The sequence below is a fragment of the Dendrobates tinctorius genome, unplaced genomic scaffold (genome assembly GCF_039654945.1).
Source record: "Dendrobates tinctorius isolate UK_male_01 unplaced genomic scaffold, ASM3965494v1 ptg000107l, whole genome shotgun sequence".
In the NCBI taxonomy this organism is placed as follows: Eukaryota; Metazoa; Chordata; class Amphibia; order Anura; family Dendrobatidae; genus Dendrobates; species Dendrobates tinctorius.
Genome location: NW_027361775.1, coordinates 32,248,383 through 32,263,452, shown reverse-complemented (window position 1 = coordinate 32,263,452; position 15,070 = coordinate 32,248,383). Strand labels below are relative to the sequence as shown.

At 41.8% G+C, this 15,070-nt stretch overlaps 1 protein-coding gene across 1 annotated transcript in view; it reads left to right on the top strand.

Annotated features, from left to right (window-relative positions):
• LOC141100699 (solute carrier family 12 member 9-like) overlaps positions 1-15,070 on the top strand; it is a 393,180-nt gene that overhangs the window by 162,268 nt on the left and 215,842 nt on the right. The window contains exon 7 of the mRNA XM_073589335.1: positions 2,636-2,793. Within this exon, the coding sequence (XP_073445436.1) occupies positions 2,636-2,793 (158 nt within the window). The remainder of the gene's footprint in view (positions 1-2,635; positions 2,794-15,070) is intronic.

Sequence of the window (15,070 nt, the reverse complement as noted above, 5' to 3'; positions counted from 1 at the left end):
CCAAAAAATTACAGTTTTAAAGGTAATCTGTCATCAGGTTTTTACTATATAATCGGAGGAAAGCTTGAGGTAGGGACTGAAACAGATTTTAGGGATGTATCACTTATTAGGCCATGTGATGATGTTTCAATACAATGAATGTTTTAGCTCCCGGAGATTCGCACTGCCCAGACTGTTAAGGGAGTTTCACACTTTGCGATGTACCAGCGATCCTGACCAGCGATTTGACGTGGTCAGGATCGCTGGTACATCGCTAAGTGGTCGCTAGTGAGCTGCCACACAGACAGATCTCACCAGCGACATAGCAGCGGTCGGGGGTCGCTACTTACCTGTCAGACGAGGCGATCCTGACGTCCTCCCGCCCGCGTCCACGCGTCGCTCGTCGTCACAGCAGGAAGCCTCAGCAGGAAGCTGACTATGAGAAACGGCCCAGGATGTTCTCGCGCGATCAGCGATAACCAGCGGGGGAGCGGTCGGAGGGAAGTATCAGACATAGCGATATCGCTAGCAATATCGCTATAACGTCACAAAAACCAGTGACATTATAGCGATATTGCTAGCGATATCGTTTAGTGTGACAGGCCCTTTACAGCTCTGTGAGCCCTGGTCCGACCACGCCCCTTCTTCTGATAAGCAGCTCATTGTCAATAGACAATATACATAGACAAAATACATAGAGCTGTGGTGTGGGTTGGGTTAGCTTTCTGAGCTCTGCTACATCTAAAAACTCTGTCACAATTACTGCTCCCAGTAAATTAAGTGACACATTGCATAAAATATTCCTGGTGATGCATTCCCGTGTCACTAAAACTGACTGTACAAGAATCACATTCATATTTTCACTATTTTAACACGTACTATTGCGAGCCTGTCACCAGCCAGGGATGTAACTGTCTCCTTCGGCGCCATTATCTTTCTTGCTTTACCGTTTACTAGTGTAATCCCTGTCTGATGAAGGTCTGAACACAGACTGAAGCCATCTATCTACTCTTTAGGCTAGGTTTGCATGTAGTTTTATGATGTGAATTTTTAGCTTGGCTATTCATGGTTACGACCACTCGTATAGTAACAGTTACTTAGCTGTTAGTGGTCGTAACCATAGATACCTAAGGTCCTGCAATACCTGCACATGGAGTAAGCAACAGAGTGAATCAGAAGAACTTGACTACATTTCTAATTGTAGGTATTTGCTATTATTAGTACTGTACCTACTACATCAAGGGATAGGATTTTTGGAGATGGGAATACCCCTTTAAGTCAAAAGGCTGCCAGACACCATTTCTCTTGAAAAACTCTTTGGATTTTTCTTCCTTCAAGCCTTGTCTTAGAAGTGGCTGTCTGTTGAGCGGATCAACCTCTTCATATAAACACTGAGCTCTCATCAGTGGTGTCTACACACAGCCTCAAGTCAGAAAATCTGTCCATATACAGATATATTATAACATTAAGGGCAAGTGCATCCGAGAGAATCGGGTCGATTTAGGCAAATCAAACTGATCAAAGTTTGTTCATAGTGTGCTCCAGTTCTCTCGGATGAGGAGAAAATAGACAAAAAAATGTTCCATCTTCTCCACTGTGTGAGGCCCTTGAAATTGGACTGCAGTCACATGTCGCCCAAGTGCAGTCCGATGGTTTCCATGCACTCATTGACTTGTATGGCTAAGTGTGATCCAAATGTGGTGTCACACTCTGGCATGCAGCGGTTTGTTTTCATCACACTGTTTCTGTCCAAACAGAAAATGGACATGTGCACGGATCGATCACTATGTTACTCTATGGGGCAGCTCACATTTGCAATTATTATCTCCTTCTGAATCGGCATGTGAGAACAATGGCAGCATGCTGCGATTGGCACCGAGACTCGGCCGAGTCTCAGCTCACTCACACCCATGTAAGTCTGTGAGTGACACAATGCACAGCACTCGGATATCACCTGAGTGCGGTGCGATATACGCAGGCAGCGGAGGAGATGGAGACATTAATTTCCCCGCCTCCTCCACAGCTGTGCTACTGATCGTCTCTGTGAGAGGATCGGAGCACAGTAGCATGACACTCGGCTCACGCTCGCAGTAGAGCGAGAGTCGTCAGCATATTGCATTCAATGCTGGTGTGACTCCCGCCTAACAATAATGCTTTCTTAGAGGAGTAAGTATATAAATTTTGGATTGGGGATAACTTGCTGATCGCTGAGGGTCAGACTGCTATGGCTCCCACCGATCCTAATACCCTGTCTGAGTGGAGCTGAGGTTGAGCATGCACACTTCGACTCCATGTCTTTAGCACTGCCAGAGATAGCAAAGTGACGTCACTTAGACATTGAATGGAGCGACTTCCATTCTGTTCAGATCGGACACTGTGGAGCCCTATTTTAGGGATTAGTGGAGGACTCAGCGGTTGGATCCCCAGTGATCAGTAAGATAACACATAACTTGGTGCAAAGTCTTTAATGGATGAATATAACATAGATTTGCTATTTATATAATATGTTAGTAGTGAGTATTTCCTTTCCTCTGTGTCTGTGCAGGTTATATCAGCTGGCAGTGTACAGAACTGCGAGTATTGTGTAGCATGAGGCAGACATCACCGTATCATAAGCTGATGAGCTAGTAAACAACGCGGTTTTGTGTGTTTGCAGGACTCTGTTGCAGAATGACTACAGTTTCTTACGAGATATTAACGTCTGGCCTCCTCTTGTCATTATTGGAATCTGCTGCTCGACTCTTTCAGCTTCCATGAGTAACTTGATCGGAGCCTCCCGTATTCTGTATGCGCTGGCAAAGGACGAGTTGTTTGGTAAGTAACTCGTGCAGGAGACGAGATACATAATCCTGTGCCACACATGAAAGCCTTTCTATAGACAAGCCCCAGTGGTGGGCCTTTTGGCCTTAGAGCATTTTGGCTGAAATTTCGTTATATCAGAAAAACTATACATTTCTAATTGGAAATATTTTCTAATATTATTACACCTACTACATGCTGGGATCGGGTCTTGGAGATGGGAATACCCCTTTAAAGATGGAATCAACATCAACTCCGAAACTTACTATCAGTTTTTATAAGACATGTTCTGCAAGCAGTGGTACAGGAAAAAGTCTGCATCCTTTGAGAAAAACCAAGATTTTTAAGCAGGTCGATGCTCCATCTCATACCCTGGAGTACCCTACAGTAAAGGCCTTAAAGATGAAAGAAAAATGACATGGCCCCTCACTCACCTTTCTTAAACCCTATTGAGAACTTGTGGGCCCTTTGATGTTTTTTTTTTTTTGCCTTAAAAATTACAACACTTCACTGTCTTGGCAAAATGAATGAGATTCCTGAAGTCTTTTGAATATGTTGTTTAGGCTGGGGTCACACTGTGTTGAGGCAGTTCATTTAACGGACTGCATTACGCCGCGGTGTAACGCAGTCCGTTAACGCTGCCATAGACCCCCATTATGTGGCGCATCGCGATGTATGCCGTAAAGCGGCACGCGTTCGCGATGTGCCGTCAAGCCCTGACGGAGCCTCGGGCGCGGGCTGCAGCGTCTGAGGCTCCGTCACCGCTAGCACTGACGATTCATCAGCGCTAGCTGTATAGCATAACACATATCGCGTTATGCTATAGCGTTAACGCAGCCCATCAACACTATGCGTTGAACGGGCTTTGTTACGCTATGTGAACCTGGCCTTATTTTTTTGCAGACTTGAAGCAGTTTCACTTTTGCAGCATGTCAATTGTGTTAACGTTTTTGCAGCGTTTTTCACCCATTCTGATGAATGGGAAAAACGCAAGAAAACACACATTGAGTTGGTGAGGCACACCACGTGCCTCTTGACTTGAACAGATAATTGTGGACATCACATCTTCAGACAGGCCATGACTTGGCCTTTAAGGGTTTGACTGCATACTTGTAGATTAAGACCCGACAACACCCTTATACGGGCACACTGCCATACTGCGCTGAAATGAATCTAGTCTTTTTCTGTAGCTGTAATATGAGTTTCCATAAAGTTCTGATTACTGGTAGGGATGGGCAGACCCCTGGATCTTTGGGTTCAGCGAAAACAGTACCCGATCCCGAACCCCATGCGCTTGAATGGGGGACCCAAACATCTAGTGTTTGCCAAGCTGTCATGTGCATGACAGCGCTGCAACCACTGCCTCTGCTCGGCGGTAAAATCATTACTGCCGGTCAGAGAGCTGCGGTTCCCATACGGTCAGATGACAGATGAGCCCATAGCTGTGATTGGAGGTAAAACGTTTACCTCCGATCAATGGCGTCAGCTGATGGGACTACTACTCTCATCAGCCTATACACAAAGAAGAAACACAGTATGACAAACGTGCAAAAATACTCTTTTGTAAAAAAAAATATATAACAGTAGACAGCAAATATTAGTAAATATATGATAACAAAAACAGGGTATTTGGTTGATACGTTTTTTGCAAAAAATGTATACTTAGCCGCTCTACCAACGTCACGATATACCCATCTCGGAGCAGTCCTATCTAATGTATTTAAAACCTGATCATGTGAACAGTACCTATATGAGCAGGATTCAGAAAGATGCTTCCTGATGTGGGCAGGCTGTGTAAGACGACTCTTTATGTGCATGTCACAAATGTTTCAGTCTTTGGGTGGTGTGAACACTGTCCAACCGACCTGTTCACTTTTGTGAACGTTACATGTAATTTTAATCTATTAGTTTCTTGCTTGTGTAAGTTTTGGGAGATTCCCGCCCCTCTCTTATGTGACATGCACATAAAGAGCCGTCTTACACAGCGTGCCCACATCAGGAAGCGTCTTTCTGAATCCTGCTCATATAGGTACTGTTCACATGATCAGGTTTTAAATACATTAGATAGGACTGCTCCGAGATGGGTATACCGTGACGTTGGTGAAGTATCTTGGCATTCATTTTTTGCAAAAAACGTATCAACTAAATACCCTGTTTTTGTTATCATATTTTTACTAGCACTTGCTGTCTACTGTTATATAATTTTTAAAACAGAGTATTTTTGCTGGTTTGTCATACTGTGTTTCTTCTTTGTGTTTCAGTCTTTGGGTGGTGTGAACACTGTCTTACCGACCTGTTCACTTTTGTGCATGTCACATGTGTTTTTAATCTCATCAGCCTATGCCTGCTGCACTAATAACAGCGAGAGCAGGATGCAACCCTCAGCTATCAGCTTTAGCAAGGTTGGTTATTAACCCCTTTACCCCCAAGGGTGGTTTGCATGTTAATGACCGGGCCAATTTTTACATTTCTACCACTGTCCCTTTATTAGGTAATAACTCTGGAACGCTTCCATGGATCCTGGTGATTCTGACATTGTTTTATCATGACATATTTTACTTCATGTTAGTGGTAAAATTTCTTTGATATGACTTCCGTTTATTTGTGAAAGAACTGAAATTTGGAGAAAATTTTGAAAATATCGCAATTTTCCAAATTTGAATTTTCATGCCCTTAAATCACACAGATATGTCTCACAAAATACTTAAGTAACATTTCCCACATGTCTATTTTATATCAGCACAATTTTGGAACCAACATTTTTTTTTGTTAGGAAGTTATAAGGGTTAAATAGCGATGTCTCATTTTAACAGCACCATTTTTTTTTAGGGACCACATCACATTTGAAGTCACTTTCAGGGGTCTATATGATAGAAAATACCCAAAAGTGACACCATTCTAAAAGCTGCACCCTTGAAGGTGCTCAAAACCACATTCAAGAAGTTTATTAACCCTTCAGGTGCTTCACAGGAATTTTTGGAATGTTTAAAAAAAATGAACGTTTAGCTTTTTTTCACAAAAAATTTACTTCAAATCCAATTTGTTTTATTTTACCAAGGGTAACAGGTAAAATTGGACCCCAATAGTTGTTGTGACATTAGTCCTGAGTATGCTGATACCCCATATGTAGGGGAAAAGCACTGTTTGGGCGCATCGCAGAGCTCGGAAGGGAAGGAGGGCCGTTTTACTTTTTCAACGCAAAATTGACTGGAATAAAGATCGGACGCCATGTCGCATTTGGAGAGCCCCTGACGTGCCTAAACAGTGGAAAACCCCCGCAAGTGACACCATTTTATAAAGTAGACCCCCTAAGGAACTTATCTAGAGGTGTGGTGAGCACTTTGAACCCCCAAGTGCTTCACAGACGTTTATAACTTAGCAGTAAAAATAAAAAAATCATTTTTTTCACAAAAATGATCTTTTGGCCCCCAATTTTTTATTTTCCCAAGGGTAACAGAAGAAATTGGACCCCAAGAGTTATTGTGCAATTTTTCCTGAGTACGCTGATACCCCATATGTGAGGGTAAACCACTGTTTGGGCACATGGCAGAGCTCGGAGGGGAAGGAGCGCCAGATTTTACTGTTATGGTTTGCAAGTGCCATGACCCACTGGCAGAGCCCATGAGGTGCCAAAACAGCAGAACCCCCCATAAGTGACCCCATTTTATGAACTACACCTCTCAATGAATTCACCTAGGGGTGCAGTTATCATATTGACACCATGGGAGGACAAAATAACTACATTTTTACCACCAAAATTTTGTTTAATCAATAATTTTACATTTTCACACAAGAAGTGGGTAAAAATGGCAACAAAATTTGTCCCACAATTTCTACTGAATGTGGCAATACCCCATATGTGGCTGTACAGTACTACTTAGCCATATGGAGAGACTCGGGAGGAACAGAGCGCTATTTTCCTATTCAAGTGAATGGGTCTGTGCACATGTCAGTATGTTTCCACGGACCGTGTGTCCATGGGCAAAACACTCTGACATGTCCGTTTTTTAATGTCAGCACGGGCCACAAAACATCCAGCACACGTGCATACACATAACACACATGGATGTCATCCATGTGACATGCATCGGCGCCGGGGAAGAAGCGTTACAGTAAGTGCTGTTTCCCGGCACTGGGTGCTGAACACTGCTCTCCTTATTCTCTACTGCTTGTGCTGATCTCTGGCAGAGCAGGTGAGAACGATGAGAGCCGTGTTCAGCACCCGGCGCCTGGGAACAGTGCTTACTGTAACGCTTCTCCCCTGGCGCCTGTCCTTGTGGTACTGATGCGGCACACGCATGCCACACGTGTGCCGCAAGTATTACATACATGGACACTGACATCTCCGCTACTGGAAATATCAGGACGTATCAAAGAGGTGTTATAGCAGGTTTTTATGTTTGGCAGCTATCACACACTAAAAGACCCTTTTTATTGCAAAAAATGTTTTTTGCATCACCACATTTTGAGAGCTACAATGTTTCCATATTTTGGCCCACAGAGTCACGTGAGTTCTTGTTTTTTTGCGGGACGAGTTGACGTTTTTATTGGTTCCATTTTCGGGCATATGATATTTTTTGATCGCTTTTTATTCTGATTTTTGTGAGGCAGAATGAACAAAAACCAGCAATTCATGAATTTCTTTGGGGGGGGGGGGGCGTTTATACAGTTCCGCGTGTGGTAAAATTGGTAAAGCAGTTTTATTCTTTGGGTTAGTATGATTACAGCAATACCTCATTTATATCATTTTTTTATGTTTTGGCGCTTTTATACAATAAAGACTATTTTATGTAAAAAATAATTATTTTTGCATCGCTTTATTCTGAGAGCTTTAACTTTCTTTTATTTTTCCGGTGATGGAGCTGTAGGGGGGCTTGATTTTTGTGGGACAAGATGACGTTGTCAGCGGTATCCTGTTTATTTATATGTCTTTTTGATCACGTGTTATTCCACTTTTTGTTCGGCGGTATGATGATAAAGCATTGTTTTTTTGCCATTTTTTATGGTGTTCACTAAAGGGGTTAACTAATGGGACAGTTTTTTAGGTAGGGTCATTACGGACGCAGCGATTCCAAATATGTGTACATTTATTATTTAGATTTTTTTTTCATTCAAATATTTATTTAGTGATAGAATAAATATTGATTTTATTATTATTTTTTAAAAAAAATATTATTTCAATTATTTTAAATTTTTTTTTTTACTTTATTCTAACTGTTACACTTTGTCCCACTATGGGACAATCATTTTATGCAGGCGGCTGATCGCTTCTATAGCATACAGATGAAGCAGCATCTGCATGCTATAGAAGCTGTCAGCACTGCACTTGCTGCACACTGACCTGAGATACTTCCTGATCATGCGCTGCGCATGACAGGAAGTCTCTCAGCTCTGGTAACCCGGATGCCGGATGTTGTCATGACGATATCAGGTTACCATGGTAGTGATCGGAACCCAACATCATGCTGCGGGGTCTCTGATCCAAAGGCATCGGAACTCTACGATCTTGTTTGAGGTGCATAGTGGTATAAATATTCTTATAGCATATTAAAGAGGCTAAAATCCATTACCGGTGTGATGCATGGAAATCCTGGCGTCCCTGCTGCCCCGATGCACGTTTCACTATCCTTCTTCTCCCTTGGTTGTTCAGTATAGGCTTTTTTTTTTTTGCATTGTTGGTACTCTATGGCATCATGTCCCTGGTTTTTGTATTTTCAGTACCATTTCTTTTTACTTGTTTTTTAATCTATTTCAATAAAATTATTTTTATTAATATCCCTTGAGTGTTGCCTATTTTTAGGAACCCATTTTTGTGATAATAATGAAGAAAATTCACAGCACTCCTGAATTGGTGCTCAAGTATGGTCCAAAACCAATTAAATATTTCAAAAAATTAGCACGCAAAGGAATTTTGGAACAAATTTCTTGATTTTTATTGCAGTCCATAAATAAGTACAGACGTTTCGATTTCAAATGATCTTCATCATTGTACCAACTGCAGGGAAAGGGAGAGAAAATGTGGACATAGTGTCCCTCAGAGTAAGTATTCTAGCTTACTGGAAAAGGTCACGATAGAAGGCAGCTTGGTGAACGCGGTATCCACCTCTTGTTCTGTGCATAGCTGTACTTATTTATTGACTGCAATTAAAATCGCAGCTGCGAGCTCACTCTGTCATTTGACAGCGTGGGAACCGTGGATGTCTGACCGGGGTTAATGAATTTACCGCCTATCAGAGGCAGCGTTTGCCGCACTACCATGCATATGACAGCGTGTCAAACACCCATTGTTCAGGTGAAGTCCATGTTCGAGGTCTTTCTCTGAACAGTAGGTGTTCGGTACGGACCCCGAACTTCACTGTTTGGGTTCGCCCATCTGTAATTACTGGTAGAAGTAAATTGTATTGCAAATTTCTGTCTTACGCAAAAACATTATATTAATAATGAATCCAGTAAAAAGTATTTCATAACATAATTAATAATTCATGTAGATTTAAGCTGTAAAATATCAAAAATATTTTGTAAAAGACTGGAGTTTGTCTTTAAGAAACTCATTGCATATTTCAGTTCTAACAATTGGACTCACCTAGTAATATGATTCTTTCTTGGTGGGATTGAGGGGGTCTCTCAGCCAAGAGTTCCAATTAGAGAATTGAATATGCTTCCCCCCTTCTCATGAGCAAGCATTGATAAGTGCGTTTCATCTTCTTCAGACATCTTGTACTGATTAGAGTACCCTCGCAGAGATTACCTCCAAGAGGTCTTACTTTGTGGATGTGAGCTTTTTTCTTGTTCAGGCGCTGGAAAAACACATCTTACGTTTGCCGAATGCTCTCGGGTAAACCCAAAAATTAGATCTATTTATGATTTTCTTTTTATTATCTGTATGAAATATTTCCTAAGGTTCATCATTCTTCTTTTGTCAGGTAGATATAAAATACAGAATTTATCTCCTTAGTACTTTTCAGTATGTCATTGAATGTCAGCCTAACCAGAATTTAGAAGTATTGAGCTGTATTATTACCGGTATGTTTTTTTTTATTATACTTCAATACATTATATGATAAACTTTGTAGCATTGGAAAATCTAATGCTCATGTTCTTCGTTTGAAGTTGTGCTGGTTCATTGTTAATGTATAGGGATCAATTTTGGAGCAATGTGCCTGAATTTTTGGATGGGTGTATGGCGCCATTATTGAAACCTTTAAAGCATTATTCTCAACATGTGTCTTCAGCTGCACACTGATCCACAGCCTCTTTCACTTCCTTGTTCCTCATGGTGGGCACTCCTCCTTGAGTGACTGTTCTGGTTCAGTAGCTTTGTCCTACTGCTGAGCTTGACACACTAGCAGTGATTGTTCTGAAGTCCACACTGATATCACTATATCTGCATATCGAAATAATTGGGCTTTTGAACAAGGACAAGTAAGAAATAAACAGGAGAACTGCTCTGGAAACTGCCTATAGTGGAGACTGGGGGATTGGGATATTGAAGGACTGATAACAGGTCAGAAGCTGGATAGACAGGGAGACAGATTAGCAGCTAACTGAAATCATTGGGTCTGAGAGGTGCCTGGGATTTCATGAGTTAACTTCATAGCTTCTGGGCATAATCCTCAATGCTCTGATGGTCATTCTTCTTGGCAAGAAGTTGTAAACTATGTAAGATAAAAATCTCTCATTGTAAGAGAGCCACAGCAGATAAAAAAGCAAGTCAATTGCAATCTTGCTTATTTTCTTGCAGTCTGACTATCTATACAAATTTCATAATTATTTTAAAGTGTTAAAGGATTTTTCTCAACATTAGAGTTCACGTATCCACATGATAGGTGATAACTTGTTGATCAATGGGGTTCCAATAGATGATTCGCAACAGTTCTTCAGAATGGAATCTTCCTGGTACATGCTTTCCATTCATTCTCCATGGGACTGCCTGGAAAAAACTAAGTCATGTGGATAGATGCTAACTTTAAAGGGAATTTATCAGTAAGATCAACCCCCAAACCACATATATGGGCATGCAGGTCTTTCAAATGTAAATCCAAGGACACACTCATATTTTCTATCTGTAGAATTCCTGAGTAATTAGCAGTTATATTTTTGTGCAAATTAGATATTAAGTTCTCTAGGTGGGGCACAGCATTTAAGGAGCCACTGGCTCCTAGGTTGTTTTCTTTCATGGCACAATCCTCCTTAGCTTTATTGTCTTCTTTGCGTGGTGATTGATGTTACTAATATAATCACTGCATTTTTGTGCAAATTAGATATTAAGTTCTCTAGGTGGGGCAAGGCATTTAAGGAGCCACTGGCTTCTAGGTTGTTTTCTTTCACGGCACAATCCTCCTTAGCTTTATTGTCTTCTTTGCGTGGTGACTGATGTTACTAATACAATCACTGCCAACTCCACAATAATAAAAAGGAACCATTACTAGCTGCCACCAACAATAATTTTTACAGGCAGATTGCTTCAGGGTTGCAGTTTACAGGGCAAAGTGAGACCCAAAAATCATGCTTTTTATTAGATCAAGATTATACCCTCATACCTCCCCTTGGTGAGCTCATGTGGGCTGGTTGTGGGATGTTGTAGGTATGTTAGAATCTTATTAGATCCCTAATTTGGAATTTCTACACCCCTGAAGGTCCCATGTGGTAGATATTGTTGTCATGTTTCTTATCACAGTTTTATCTGTCCATAGATTTGAAAGATATCATGAATAACACCGTCCATCAGACCAATATTGCATTGAAGGAGTTCTGCCAGCGTTATGGTGATGAGTGAATGGATTATGTACGTTCCTTCCTTGCCACGCTGAAAATATATCTCCCATAAATGTATCAATGCAAACACCATTTTTCCTCGCTGAGCACTGTCTCCCGCTCATCTACGATCAGTGCTTTGATCTTCCTCAACTCTGCGTAAACGAATCTCAGACTTGGTTGTCTTTTTCCCAGCAAATCTCTCTGCTGTAATTACTTAGTCACTGCAGTAGGCACCTACTTTAATGGAGATGACTTTGTCCGCTCTCCCTCACGTTTCCGGTTTTAATTAGCTTCTCTCTTCCCTAGTTATAATTAGTGTCTCTCAGCCACAATTAATCCCATATGCTCAATGTGAAGGTGAGATGTCCCCTCTCCGGAGATGTCTTAAGGAGTTTAATTTTTCCATGACAAAACAGATCATATTTATTTATTTTTCTTAAAATTATTCCCCTTATATATGCTCATGATCTGTGGTTTGTCCAGACACTGAGAAGCCTAAGAAACTTGCTTGAACATTCTCGCTGTAAAAATCAATGACCCTGTACACAATAAGGTATGGGTTTATAGATCATTTGCTCATTTGTGATATATACTGTAATACTTCAGTGGTATAAATCATGATCTGGCCCATCCAGCTCCCTGTGATCACTTGCATTTGGGGAGATTGACAAGGTTGTTCAGGTTTGGGTGAAAAGTATGCAGTGTGCATGCTGCCAGGATTTCCCAGTGACAGTGGGCCAACTTTACTGAATTAATTTCTGTTAAGAGCAGCTAAACGAATCTAATCAGCACATGACCGCAAGTATGAAAATTAGATGACATGCGATTATGTGCCCGTTGGCACTTTCAGGGAATACTGGAGAATTGTGATAACATGCACACTGCACGCTGTCATGATTCAGCAGTCTGCAATCACATAGAGTGACTGCAGAATTTTGCCACAGCACCAAGCTACCTGCTGTCTAACCATTTAAATGCCACTGTCAGTTCCTTATAGTGGCATTTAAAGGGGTTGTTCAGGCATAACAAAGCCAGCGTTTTCCATGTATTGTCAACCCAACATAACATAGAGAAGGGTTCCCCAACTCCAGTCCTCAAGGCCCACTAAGGCCTCTTTCACACTTCAGTTTTTTACAATCAGTCACAATCCGCCAGGTTTTGAAAAAAACGGATCCTCAATTTTCTTTTGAGGATCCGTCTTTTTTCCCCATTGACTTCCATTAATGGCGGATTGTGACGGATTGCTGTCCGTTGCATCCGTTTTTTTTTGAGGATCTGCCAAAAGTTGCTGTCCGTCACCATCCTCAAAGATTTCAAAACGGAGCTTGCAACGTTTTTTCCTCTGGCGGATCCTCCAGACACTCATTTAACCCGAAATTCTTTCTGGGTGCCGGACAAAAAAAAAATTCTCTCTCTCTCTCGGCCAGCGGTTCCTTTAAAATTTCCTCATTTTCAGGATCCGTCTGAAAACGGATCCTGTGCCATCCGTTCACATCAGTTGAGAACGGATCCGCTTGTCTGACTTTTTGGCGGATTTGAACTGATGCAAAAAACTGAAGTGTGAAAGAGGCCTAACAGATCATGATTCAGGATTTCCTTTGTATTACACAGGTGAAGCAATTATCACGTGAGCAATACTAAGGAAATCCTGAAAACATGATCTGTTGGTGGGCCTTGAAGACTGGAGTTGGGGAACCCTGACATAGAGAATTCCTGTGACTGCTGGAAGGTCCAACAGCTGATGAGTAATTCACTTGCAAAAATCACACCATAAAAGCATAGCATTTCCCACCAATAAAAACCGAGGTGTCTGAAAATTCAGGCTTTGTGTTCTGCCTTCTTCCACGTATGATGCTGTGTGGATTCCAGCCTACGGCTAAACCCTTCATCCACTCCCAGTAACAAGACTGTATGGGTGCTTAAGTCGATATTTATTGGGGTGATATTGACAACAATGGGAGATAACTGATGGTAAAGTAGATCATAGAATCATAGAATCATAGAATCGTAGAGTTGGAAGGGACCTCCTGGGCCATCTGGTCCAACCCCCTGCTCAAAGCAGGATTCGCTAAATCATCCCAGTCAGATGTCTGTCCAGCCTCTGTTTGAAGACTTCCATTGAAGGAGAACTCACCACTTCTCGTGGCAGCCTGTTCCACTCATTGATCACTCTAACTGTCAAAAAGTTTTTTCTAATATCTAATCTGTGTCTCCTCCCATTCAGTTTCATCCCATTGCTTCTAGTCTTTCCTTGTGCAAATGAGAATAAAGTTGATCCTTCTACAATGTGACAGCCCTTTAGATATTTGTAGACAGATGAGATTGGTGAACACAGTAGTAGATGAAATCAGAGGTTGTTGAACACAATGGATGAATCAGAGATTGTTGTACAAAGTTGTGGATGATTTTGGGTAAAAACTATAAGCGAACAGACAATGCAGCATGTCCGTACTGGCAGACGATATCACAGCAATACAGGGTACTATCACAACAGTAGCAATGATATAAAGTGCTGTTATATCGGTAGCATGCATTATACAGAGGCTGAGCAATACAGCATACACAGCAGTAAAAGAGAAAGAGATATCTAACCAACTTATGGCTGCCAGCGTTGCATTCACTGAACAGAGGATGCATATAACTAACATGCAGTGTAATAGCATTACAGGAGCTGAACATGCCTTGCAAATATCATGAGGCATGCATTATGGCCAGCTAAGGCCTCTTTCACACATCAATTTTTTGCCGTCAGGCGCGATCCGGCTTTTTTGTAAAACCGGATCCGGAGAAATGCAATGCTGGATCCAGTTTTTCCCCATTGACTTGCATTAGTGCCGGATCGCGCCGGATGGCATTGCATTTCATCTGTTTTTTGCCGGATCCAGCTACTTGTCTCATTCCGGCGTCTGGAAAAAACGGCTACTGTAACGTTTTTTGTCTCCGGCGAAAAAGCCGGAAGCGCCGGATCCGACGCTTCCGGCTTTTTGCCGCAATGAAAGTCTATGGGCGCCGGAATGCGCCGGATCCAGAAAAAGACGGATCCAGCCACCGGATCCGTTTTTTAAGTCTGCGCATGCTCAGATCCAATTGGCCAGCCCCCAGGAAACAGATATAACCTGCTAGACGGATCCATCAGAAAAACGAATCCATTTCTACAGTTCTCCAAAATTTATGCCGGATCCGTTTTTTCTAAAAATAGCCGGATCCTGCCTGACGGCAAAAAACTGATGTGTGAAAGTAGCCTAACACAGATGCATAACATATATTACATAACTGCACTACATCCTTACTGGAATCCGCTTGATATAAGCAGTGATTTTGCAGGGAGCTGAGCAGATGTGAACTTTTCAGAGGTCTGGGAGAAATGGTTACATGTTATTGACCAGGGAAGGATGAAGGGGCGGTTCTGAACAGAATAACCATTAAAGGGACAGAGGATTCTAATCCCATGAATAGGAAAAGGAAGGGCAACTATGACATCTAATGGCCATAGCTGGAATAGCACTTAAGAAATGTCTTTCTGCACATGAATGGG